Source organism: Cicer arietinum, chromosome 3, assembly GCF_000331145.2.
Source record: "Cicer arietinum cultivar CDC Frontier isolate Library 1 chromosome 3, Cicar.CDCFrontier_v2.0, whole genome shotgun sequence".
Lineage (NCBI taxonomy): Eukaryota > Viridiplantae > Streptophyta > Magnoliopsida > Fabales > Fabaceae > Cicer > Cicer arietinum.
This window is the reverse complement of record NC_021162.2, coordinates 4,068,879-4,081,957: the sequence shown is the minus strand read 5'-3', so window position 1 is coordinate 4,081,957 and position 13,079 is coordinate 4,068,879. Positions and strand designations below refer to the sequence as shown.

The following is a 13,079-nucleotide window of genomic DNA, read 5'->3' as shown; positions in this document are numbered from 1 at the left end:
TATGTTATATCAAATTGAAATAGTTAAAAATAACTAGGTTTAAATTTTATGTATATATATATATATTATTTAATAAACATTAGTGTTGGGAAAACGTAATAATGATTTATTTTTCTCTATTTGTCAGGCATTAATTGAAGAAGGAGCAGTAGAACTAGTAATTCCAGGGAACTTTCCATTGGGGTGTAATGCTGGCGTATTGAACTTTGTGAATAGTAAGAAGAAAGAAGACTATGATGAATTTGGCTTCTTGATAGCTTACAATACTTTCGCTGAATACTATAATGAACAACTCAAAAATTCCATAGAGACATTAAGACAGAAACACCCTCAAGCAAAGATAATATACTTTGACTACTACGGCGCCACCAAACGTTTATATCAAGCTCCACAACAATATGGTGTGTGGATCAATTATTTTCTTTTCTCGATAAGTTTACAATGATTTTTTCCTGTCAAATTCATTTAATCACATATATTATTTAATCTACATTAATGATGCAGGCTTTACTTCTGATAAAGTTGAGATTTTGAAAGCATGTTGTGGAGGAGATGGACCGTACCATGTTAATGCACTTATGTTTTGTGGAAATCCTGGTACAACAATTTGCTCTGATCCTTCAAAACTAATAGATTGGGATGGAGCCCACTTAACCGAAGCAGCTTATAAACTAATAGCAAAAGGATTAGTCGAAGGCCCTTTTACAAACCCTTCTCTTAAACCCGCTCCTTTCAAAATAGCTTAGAACTTGCAATACAAGCATTGAGAAATGATTTCTTTGATGAGTTATGTACACAATTAAAATTTGTCATTAATAGGAGAAACATATATGTATGTTGTAAAATGAATATTAGTTTCTTTTCAACTTGATATATTATCAATAAACACAATAAAACTTAATTATGTTCGATAAATAGTTTTATTTGCAAAAGGTTAATTTACGTATACATAATAAGTATTCTCATTATTTTGTAAAACAAATATCGCATTGTTATTTGATTAATACTAGTGTAAGACCTTTATCATGCACGAGTAAATATTAAGTTATTGAAAAATATAATGATTTTTATTTTATTTTAAATAAAAGTGTAAGTAAATGAGTGTTATGAAATAAAAAAAAGGAGAAATAAATTTTCTTCAATATGACTAACATAACTTTGTTTTGTTGAGACACAAGGTGCGATAGTTACTAAAAACAGTGATTGTTGTTTTGTTGGAGAGATCGGTGGAAATGGTGTTTTTTCACATCTCACATTTAAAACTGCTACAAAATTGCGAGATGTAGTTCTCTTATAATAGTGACGAAAGTAGTATCATTTTTATCATGAGATTATTTTATATATCATCACTATAAAAATGTTTATGGTCAACAAATTACAAACAACCACACATGTATATGCCATATATTTTTAAATAACAAATCTTAGTAATTACTTGTTAATTTTGTGAGAGAGAGAAGTTGAGTATGTTACCTCCTTGTTTTATATTGCAAGGAAGGACTAAAATAATTTTTTTTTGCATTTTACATGAACTATTTTCAAATTTAATCTTCAATTGATTCATAAAGAGATTTTTTTGGTAATGTTTTGTTAATTGATTCATAAAGAGAGTATTATGGTAATGTTTTGTTAATAACTAGGGATTTTCTTTTCCCTCTTATTTTCATAAAATTCCCCACAATATAGATTTTTTTTGCCAATTTTTCTCTGCTCCAGATTTGCATTTGCAGTTTCGATCGGAAGGAATTTGTCTGAATTTGCACATCCTAAACATATCCTTATAAACCACGTCCCTCTTCATCTTTCCCAAACTTTCACTTTTCCTTTTAAAAAACCTATAATCTCTCAAATGTAACACCCTAAACCCCAAAACACTATATATAATAAATTACACTATATTTTGAAAAAATTCGCAGCTGATAAATGAAAAAAATTTCAAAGAAAAATGAAACTTTTACAAGTGATTAAGAATATCACTTTTATCAAGATACACATGGAACAATTTAAAACTTTATTCCTTAAATAGAACAGGTCAATCTCAATAAATTTGATTTAACTATAATTTCTTAATTTAATTTAAGAAGCTTACTAACAATGTTTTCTTACAAAAAGTAGTTTCTTATTAAATAAGTAAAATACAACCTATCAATCACATTCCCCGTATCACATATCAGAGTGAGAGTTTTCCCGAATTTGAACTCGAAGACTCATTAACATATAGTAACCGCGGTTTCACAAACGTCAAATCAAATCAGTCAAGCACAAAGAACGACGTGGGTGAGTTTCAAAATCATGTTAATAATAGAACTTCATCGTAAGCATCATAGTATATCAAAGCATTCAAAGAAATAATATCTCATTATAAGGTCAAAATTAATCCTAGAAAATCAATATCATATTATAACATCAAATCATCTAAGAAATTATTATCACCTTCGATTCACATTAATCACAAGACAACGCAATCCTATAATATAGATTAAACTCTACTTCTTCACATCTTCACATTTTGATACTATTTTAACTCTGAAATGCTTGCATAAACAAGTTAAAGTAGTGTATACACAACTTCCACAATTACATTTTATTTTTTTATTCCTTAGCAAGTTCGCTTGGGAAAAAAATACTTGTTAGTATTTCTCTTAGAAATGTTATGAACTTTAGAAAAAAGAAGATTTACTATGACCTGTAATTTTAGCGTATGAATCTTGTTTTAGAGTGTTTAGATGAAAACAACAAAAATAGAAAGTGGAAGCAACAACAATAGAAAGAACCAAAACAATGACAACAAATAATGTTCATCGTAAGGTAATAAATGTTTGCTCATTGATGGGTATGCGTTGGATAGTGTGAGTTGGATCTAACATCATAGATTACAAAACTAAAAATAGTTAAATAGTTTACAACCCGCAAATTAAAAAAGATCGTTACGTGACAGGACAAATGGGTAAGTGGAAAATATATAAAGCAGATCAATACCCTTTCTAAAATCACAAAAACACAAGGCATTTCTAATATTTCTATAACACCATGAAGATCTTTATTCTCTTCATTATCACATTCGCATGTGGTTTTTTTGGAAGTATTGTTTCAAATGGAAACCCTCTGCCGTATGAAGCTATCTTCAACTTTGGTGACTCTACAAGTGACACTGGAAATGCTGCAACTGACTATCCAACTATGAATAAAAATGGTGCTTATGGTTCCACGTACTTTAAACATCCATCAGGGCGTATGTCAGATGGACGAATCCTCATAGATTTCATAGGTAACTTTACACATATTCAAGAAATGATAAATATGAAAAATACTAGCCAGCACTGTAACATACTCTATTTGATATAATTGCTGGATTAAAATCTATGATACTTAATGTTGATATATTTTTTTTTATTAAAATACTCACTAGCTAATGGTCAATTAACTGTAGCTGAGGCGTACCGGTTGCCATTTTTGCCGGCCTATAAGAATATCACCAAAAGCCAAGCATATATAAAGAAGGGAGTAAATTTTGCATATGCCGGTGCCACTGCACTTGAATTCGATTATTTCATACGTAATGGTCTCCCACCACCAGCGACAACTAATTCACTGAACTAATATTGGGATGGATATTAAAATACTCACTAGCTAATGGTCAATTAACTGTAGCTGAGGCGTACCGGTTGCCATTTTTGCCGGCCTATAAGAATATCACCAAAAGCCAAGCAGATATAAAGAAGGGAGTAAATTTTGCATATGCCGGTGCCACTGCACTTGAATTCGATTATTTCATACGTAATGGTCTCCCACCACCAGCGACAACTAATTCACTGAACTAATAGATTGGGATGGAGCCCACTTAACCGAAGCAGTGATTGGGATGGAGCCCACTTAACCGATAGCTACTAAAAACAGTGATTGTTGTTTTTTTGGAGAGATCGGTGGAAATGGTGTTTTTTCAAATCTCACATTTAAAACTGCTACAAAATTGCGAGATGTAGTTCTCTTATAATAGTGACGAAAGTAGTATCATTTTTATCATGAGATTATTTTATGTATCATCACTATAAAAATGTTTATGGTCAACAAATTACAAACAACCACACATGTATATGCCATATTTTTTTAAATAACAAATCTTAGTAATTACTTGTTAATTTTGTTAGAGAGAGAAGTTGAGTATGTTACCTCCTTGATTTATATTGCAAGGAAGGACTAAAATAATTTTTTTTGCATTTTACATGGACTATTTTCATATTTAATCTTTAATTGATTCATAAAGAGAGTATTATGGTAATGTTTTGTTAATAACTAGGGATTTTATTTTCCCTCTTATTTTCATAAAAATTCCCCACAATATAGATTTTTTTTGCCAATTTTTCTCTGCTCCAGATTTGCATTTGCAGTTTCGATCGGAAGGAATTTGTCTGAAGTTGCACATCCTAAACATATCCTTATAAACCACATCCCTCTTCATCTTTCTCAAACTTTCACATCGTTTTTTATTTATCTAGATAAGTGATTTCTACATAAATTAGTTTTTCTTTCGTTATATTGTTGTTTATTGCGACGTTGTTTTCATTCATCGTTTTGGTGCAACATTGTTTTTATTTTTGCTGTTGATGTAGCGTTCGTTTGGTTCAGATCGATAGATCTACTTCACTTTAATTCGTATTCAACCGTTGACTTTGAAGTCTTAATTACGTTACAACTCCGAAGACATGGATATTGCAAATACTTCATGTTTGTCATATTTGTAGACTTTCTAACATTTATAGATATTTTTCCATTTCATCTATTTACTTGATGTGAGTTTGGTCGTATATTCATCACCATGTATCTAGAAAATAGCAATAAAATATACATTCTAACATTCCAGAGGCAACCATATAAAACTTTATAAAGTACAATCATTGAAATGTCATTGTAACTACACAATACATAGTCTACAAAACATCATCTAATGTACTAATACACAAAATAAGTTACAACAACACAAAATAAAACTACATATTTTTTATTCTCTAAACTCGAGTCCATGTCTCAAGTCCTCTTATCTACTACAGTACATAAGAATAAGGGGTGAGATAATAATCTCAGTGAGTACTATAAAAAAACGAATGGCAGTTCAAATAAATTTCCTTAGATAAAATTTCAAGCATGACATGATTAAGCACTTTTGTTTAAGAAAACAAGTCCTTAATTTTTCTTCATTTTCCATAGAGTATGGAAAAAGTATCCTTGATTATCTTATCATGGGCCACTAATAGCGTTTCAGCAAATGTATTGAATCGTTGCAAGTAATAATAAAACAGTAGTATCGAGTGTCGAAATTAAGGATTGCGTTTTACTATCGAAATGTGTTTAATTACTAAAATTGAACAATTTTTTTTTGAATTGATTGAAATTATATTTTAAACTAACAAGAGTAATAGAATTGAACTTTTATAATAAGAAAAATGTCAGGGATGAGTTTCACTTTGAATCCAACCTTTATTTCTAATTTGATCCTAGTTACTAAATTCCTTTATTGAATTATTACCAAATTCTCTTTATTATTCTTGCCCCAATGTCTTAGTAAAAGAACCTTTAATTCCAAAGTAACCCCTAATTCCTTAGTAGATTTAAGATTAGAATTAAGCTTTACGGTATAAAATTATCTTATTAAACTATTGCCTTAACAAATAATTCAATTGGTTTCATGACCTGCATCTATCCATAGACTACAATATCATGAATTTCACATCTCAAGCATTCATAAAGTCTACTTCTGTTTCAAAATACGAATCGTAAAACATTTTAAAGTTGATCAAGCAATAAAAAGCATTAAGCACATAGATGAGAAAAATAATTCAATATACTTATTCATATTACTAGAAATCAAATCACACAAATAAGGGTTTCATCTTGTTGCACTCATCTCTAACAAATAGGATTTAGTTACTCATGATAGAGATAGAAAAGATAGAGATTAGAGAAGAATTACAAGAAAGATTCTTGAATAATTCTTTATAAAACTGCTCCAATTGTGTTAGAAATAGTCGTCTATGAGTTTCTCTACTATGGCACAAGTCTCCAAACTTCCCAATAGCCAAAAAGATCCATAAAAAGTGAGAAATATGTGTTTTAATGTATTCTAATGCGTGCCGCATCCCCTAGGGGCGGAATTTGCGCTTTAGGCATAATTGTACAGTGTCAGGAATGTCAAAATGCGCCCCTGGCCCGAGTTTTGCGCTTTAGACGCAAAATATCTTTTTTCTTCTTTTTTGAGTCGTTTTTTGGTTCTAGTGTCTTCATGAAAATTGTATCTATGGATCTTAGCTTTCATTTTCATTTGGTTTGACTTCAGTTGGACATTTACAACCCCAAATATGTGTGAAATACTCTACAAAGGTCATGTTGATTTCTCACCAAAATTCAGCACTACACTGAAACAAAGAAACAACATAAAACTATGAAAAAGTCTACTTAATCAAGGAAATAATAACTTAAACATTTCATTAAATCTAATAATTAAAATCAACAAAATATATTAAATAAATCCTTAAATTAACCAATGATTAAAGATAGATAAGACTAAAAACAATGAAAAATATGCATATGATGAAGAGTCATCATAACACCAAACTTAATCTATTGCTTGTCTCCAAGCAACAATTAATTTTAGATTTTGTACAGTTAAAAGAAAACTTAAAAAAAATTTCTCAAATCAAATCAAACTCAAATTTCAAAGTTCTAGCTACTACAAAACATTCATCATGCTCCACGGTTGCTTAAAAAAAAAAACAACACAATTTGTACACTTTAGCTTTTATTTATCAAGTTCAACTTTCTCTTCACATAATATCACCAAAATTTCTCTCAAGTGTTTAGCAAGAGTTTTGAATTTATCACTCAAATCCTAGAACATGCATCATGCTACCATAGACTTAAAAACATTCGTGTTAGCACTCAGAATTGCAACAAACACATACACTTTTGGAGGACTTTCGGGTTGTAATGGTGCTTAGATAAGGGTATGACATTTTAGGATAGTAGACTTTACTACTTGGAGTTAGGTACACATTTTCAAATTATTCTAACTCTTTTTATTTTTCTTTTTACTTGGAGTTAAGAACATGCTATTTATCAAAGTACACAAACTAATTTTTTTTTCTTATTTTGATTGACTTTTGTTTTGTTTTGAGAACCACCACCCCAAACTTAAAAGGTTGTTATCCCATGAGCAACCCCAAACTTAGAACTTTACCTAGACGAGATAAAATATTTCCTATCTAACTCCAAGTAAGGTGATGTAGTTAAAGTCAGGTCATTGGCTTATAATGTGGCAAGTAACCGAAAGAAAAGGGCAAGACTCAAAAGGGCTAACAAATGATAAAATTTGAATAGAATAGTTATAAAGGCACAAACGACTAAACAAAATTGCCTCAGTGTATGCATAAATTACAAGCGAAGTAAGTCATAATTAGTGCAAGTTTTGAAGGGATAACACATGTTTGGATAATCACACATCAAATAATTAAAGTGTTTAGACCCAAAAGCTCACAATTAGGATAATAAGAGAGAGTATGAACTGTCAAAACTATGTCAAGCATGTTATGAAAAATTAAATTTTTTTTTGAAAGATTGATGGAAAGTTAGCCTTCTACAACCACTTAGTAATAAAAAATTTATGCATAAGTAAAACTTGTCAAATGGAGCAAGAACATGAGCCAAGAATTAGAGTTTAGATTTCAAAATCCCAAACAAAAACTTAAGGCCAAAATGAACTGAGTATTAGTTTCTGATATATGCATTAAAAAAAATCGATTAGCAAATCGATTAGTTCATCTATTTCAAGAATTTCAAGAAAAACAAGAAATGCGAAATCGATTAGGAAATCGATTGATCTGGTAATATGCATTAATAAAATGGATTTGTCTGAAGTTTTTCTGAAACTATATAAACTGAATCAATCACAATTTTTAAAAAAATAGAAAGAACTGAAAGAATTTCATTAGCTTTTCGAAAAATACACTTTGAGAAAAATTATTGTAACTCACCAACATTATTGCCAAATACTTAGTGTGAGAATTCATTGTGATTGAATCAAGTGTTTTAGTTTTTTTGAAAGAACCATCTTTGTAAAAGAAAGAGAGTGGAAATCCAGTATTGTGAAACTGGTGGTCATCTTTTAGAGTGTGTGTGATCATCTAAAAGAGATCTCAATCTGATCTTGCTAGAGCTTGGTGATTAGTTCTTAAGGATAGATTGGTCGTTGTTGTAGATTGATGTTGAGTTAGATGTATAAGCATTGAAGTGCTGGAAAGTCTGTAAACATACTCAAATCATTTCTAGTAAAGGCTGGAATCAGTAAGTGATTTCGGGACTGGATGTAGACTATCAAATAGATAGTTGAACCAGTATAAAAATCTCTGGTGCACACTTCCCTATCTCTATACTCTTTATCTTGATAATACATGTACTGGAAAGAAAAAATAGACTATTTCTCAAAAAGAAAATGGCCTCTACTGAATTCTTGGGCGAAGGTGCCTCTTTAGCTAGACCCCCTGCCTTTAAGTGGTCTTGACATATTAGATGCAGTAGAAAATGGTCCTTATGTGCCTAGACTTGCTGGTACTGATGGATCATTAATCAAGAAACCAAGATCTGATTGGTCTGATGATGATAAGAAAAGAGTTGGCTATAATGCAAAAGCCAAAAATATTATAACTTCTGCTTTGAGTGCTGATGAGTTTTTCAGGGTATCAAATTGCAAAACCGCCAAAGAAATATGAGATACACTCCAAGAAACTCATGAAGGCACAACTGATGTCAAGAGGGCCAGAACTAACACTCTGATCCATGAATATGAACTCTTCAATATGAAGAAGGATGAGTCAATCAATGACTTGCAGACACGGTTCATACATGTCATTAACAATCTGAATGCTCTAGGGAAAGTAATTGACAATGAGCAACAAATAAACAAAGTAATGAGATGCTTGACAAGAGAATGGCAACCTAAGGTCACTGCAATAGCTGAATCAAAGGATCTTGGAAGCATGACCATTGCCACCCTCTTTGGCAATCTCAGAGAACATGAAACGGAGCTGCACCGGTTGAATGAGTCAGAGCAAACTGATCGGAAAAGGAATGGACTATCTCTGAAAGCTCAAGCTCATAAAGTAAAATCTGAACCAAAAACCTGTACTGATGATTCCGAGAGTGAAACTGATGAAGAACCTGAAATCGGAATGCTGATCAGAAAGTTCAAGAAATTTCTAAGGAAGAAAGGAAACCAACCAAGGAAACCATCCAATTCAAGCACAAAAAGCTTCAGCAAGAATGAGACAAATGATAGCAAGGTGATAACCTGATATGAATGTAGAAAATCAGGCCACATTAAATCTGAATGTTTTCAACTACAAAATAGAAACAAGTTTGTGAAAGCTAAAGGCAAGGATCAACCATCTTCAAAAACTAAAAGAGCCTACATAGCTTGGAATGACAATGATGAAGAATCTTCTGAAACTTCAGAAGAAGAAGCAAACTTGTGTCTAATGGCCAACACTAACTCAGATTCAGATAGCGACGTAAGTTTTACCTCTAATCCCTCTTATGAAGAATTGCATGATGCTTTCAATGAATTGCATGATGAACATATTAAGGTAGTCAAACAATTGATTTGCACTAAGAAAATGTTAGAAAAATAGTGCATGATGTATGAAGAAATCAAAAAGGATCATAAGTTGCTTGAAGACATGAATGCACTTTTGAAAAAGAAAGCACATGATAGACTTACTAGTTTTATTGAACTTGAAAGAAAGGTTGAATCACTACAATTTGATTTAGCAAAATTTACTAGTGGTAGAAACAACCTGGATGTTCTTCTTGGCAACCAAAAGAATGCAAATGAAAAATCTGGAATTGGCTATAGACCAAATAGGAATGCTCAAAAGAATCATAAATTTGTTGGATCAAAGCCAATTCATGATGTTTTCATTAAACCAACTCAACGTACATCATCTGCTTGTTCATGCCATTTTTGTTGCAAAAAGGGACATATACCTTTTGATTGTAAACTGAAAAAGCTTGCTGACAAGGGATGGAAACAAGTTTGGAGAGTAAAGAAACTTGTGATTGAGACTAACCCTCAAGGACCCAATCTAAATTGGGTACCTAAAACCAAAGTCTGAATTCTGTTTTGCAGGTCTGCTTGACATCTAAAACTCACTCATGGTACCTAGACAGTGGATGTTCCAAGCATATGACTGGAGACAAATCAAAATTCATATCTGTGAATTTGAAAGACGGAGGATATGTAAAGTATGGTGACAACAACAAAGGCAAAATCTTGGTCCTGGAGACATAGGGAGTGAATCAACAACAGTAATCAAGGATGTTCTCTATGTAAAAGGTTTGAAACACAACCTGCTTAGTATTAGTCAGCTTTGCGATAAAGGCTACCAGGTATATTTTACATCACATACTTGTACACTTGAGCACAAGGAAGATGATAGCATAAAATTGGTAGGTGAAAGGGTAAATAATATATACATGATTGATCTTGACTTTTTGCCTGCAAATAATGTTTGTTGTTTGTTATCTAAATCTGATGAAGATTGGTTGTGGCACAAGAGAATAGCTCACATACATATAAACCATCTTAACAAACTTGTTAGCAAACAACTAGTGCTAGGTCTTCCAAACAGAAAATTTACTAAGGACAAATTATGTGACTCTTGTGAGAAAAGTAAATTGGTCAAGTCCTCTTTCCCACCAATAGACTTAGTACAAACTAATAGAGTTCTACAATTGATTCACATGGATCTATTTGGTCCCTCTCAAGTAAAAAGTTTTGGAGGAAATCTTTATGGCTATGTTTTAGTTGATGATTTCTCTAGATATACATGGACTTATTTTCTGTCTCACAAAAGTTATGCCTTCTCAATTTTCAAAAAATTTGCAAATCAAGTTCAAAATGAGAAGAATCAGAAAATAGTTTCCATTAAGAGTGATCATGGTGGAGAATTTCAAAATGAATCTTTTGACAATTATTGTGATCAAAAAGGAATTCACCACATTTACTCAGCCCCAAGAACTCCACAACAGAATGGAGTTGTAGAAAGGAAGAATAGAGCTCTAGAAGAACTTGCTAGAACAATGCTTAATGACTCTAAGCTTCCAAAATACTTTTGGGTTGATGCAATAAACACAACTACTCATGTGATAAATAGAGTTCTAATTAGGCATATCCTTAGAAAAACACCTTATGAAATATACAAAGGTAGAAAACCAAACATTGCTTATTTTAGAGTCTTTGGATGCAAGTGTTTTGTACTGAGTAATGGAAAAGAGCATCTAGGGAAATTTGACTCTAAGGCAGATGAGGGAATTTTTCTAGCATATTCACAATCTAGTAAGGCCTATAGGATCTACAATAAAGGAACTAAAACTATAGAGGAATCTTTTCATGTAAAATTTGATGAAATGTTTACCAAAAACTTGAATAGTACCCCTCTTACAGTTGGTGATTCTCTTGATGAAATTGTAGAATCAGATCCAAATGAAGCATTACCTCCAACTGACATTGATTATATAGAACCTATAAGGGAAGATGACTTACCTAAGGAATGGAAATTCAACAAAAACCATCCTATTGACAACATCATAGGAGAAATTTCTAAAGGGATTGCTACTAGAAACTCTATGCTCCTGTAGCCAAATTAGAAGCCGTTAGGATTTTGCTTGCTTATGCTTGTATCATGGATTTTAAATTGTATCAAATGGATGTAAAGAGTGCTTTTCTGAATGGAGATATCCAAGAGGAGGTTTATGTTAGTCAAACTCCGGGATTTGAGGATCCTGTTTTTCCAAACCATGTTTATAAACTAACAAAAGCTCTTTATGGATTGAAACAAGCTCCAAGAGCTTGGTATGAAAAACTCAGTAATTTCCGCATACAGCAAATTTTTTTAAGAGGAAATGTTGATAAAACACTCTTTATAAAGATAAAGGGAAAAGACATTCTACTTGTCCAAATTTATGTTGGTGACATAATTTTTGGATCCACAAACAGTAAGCTTTGCAAAGAATTTGAAAATATGATGAAAGGAAGATTTGAAATGTCCATGATGGGAGAATTAACCTTCTTCTTAGGATTTCAAATCAATCAAAGCAAGAATGGTATTTTCCTAAGTCAAATCAAGTATTGTAATGATCTCTTAAAGAAGTTTGGCTTTGATAAATTTAAATCTATTGATACACCCATGAGTCAAGCTTGTCATTTAGATAGAGATGAAAAGGGAAAACCTGTAGATGTGACAATGTTTAGAGGCATGATAGGATCTTTATTATATCTTACAGCTAGTAGACCTGACATTATGTTTAGTGTCTGCATGTGTGCAAGATATCAAGCTAATCCTAAGGAATCTCATCTAAGTGCAGTCAAAAGAATTTTCAGATATCTAATAGGAACCAAAAATCTAGGTTTATGGTATCCTAAGGGATCAACTTGCACTCTTGTTGGCTATTCTGATTCTGATTTTGCTGGTTGCGAATTAGACACAAAAAGTACATCTAGTACTTGCCATCTATTAGGGAATTCACTTGTATGTTGGCATAGCAAGAAGCAAAATAGTGTTGCACTTTCAACAGTTGAGGCTGAATATGTAGCTGCTGGAAGTTGTTGTGCACAAATATTATGGATGAAACAGCACCTTTCTGACTTTGGTGTTGATCTTGGAACTGTACCAATAATGTGTGACAACACTAGTGCCATAAATATCACAAAGAATCATGTTATGCACTATACCAAAATGGTAATGTCATGCTTGAATATATTAATACATCTGATCAATTAGCTGATATCTTTACCAAAGCCCTACCCAAAGAAAGTTTCTTCTATATTAGAATGAAACTTGGTATAATGGATCAAAATGAAATATGATCTCTGTAGAAAATCGATTGAGGCATTGATGTTTTCTCTAAATTTACTAACTTGCAATAGATAAGTCGATTTGCACATCGATTATCCTGTGTCAAAATTTCAAATCAGTATTACAAAATCGAATTCACAAGCGATTTATGCTACAAAGTTTATCAATTGTCAAAAT

At 31.9% G+C, this 13,079-nt stretch overlaps 1 protein-coding gene across 1 annotated transcript in view; it reads left to right on the top strand.

Annotated features, from left to right (window-relative positions):
* Positions 1–841, top strand: part of LOC101499229 (GDSL esterase/lipase At5g45910-like) — a 10,458-nt gene extending 9,617 nt beyond the window's left edge. The window contains exons 4-5 of the mRNA XM_004491807.4: positions 128–401; positions 505–841. Of these exons, the coding sequence (XP_004491864.1) occupies positions 128–401; positions 505–746 (516 nt within the window). The 3' untranslated portion in view covers positions 747–841. The remainder of the gene's footprint in view (positions 1–127; positions 402–504) is intronic.
* Positions 842–13,079: the final 12,238 nt, after the last annotated feature.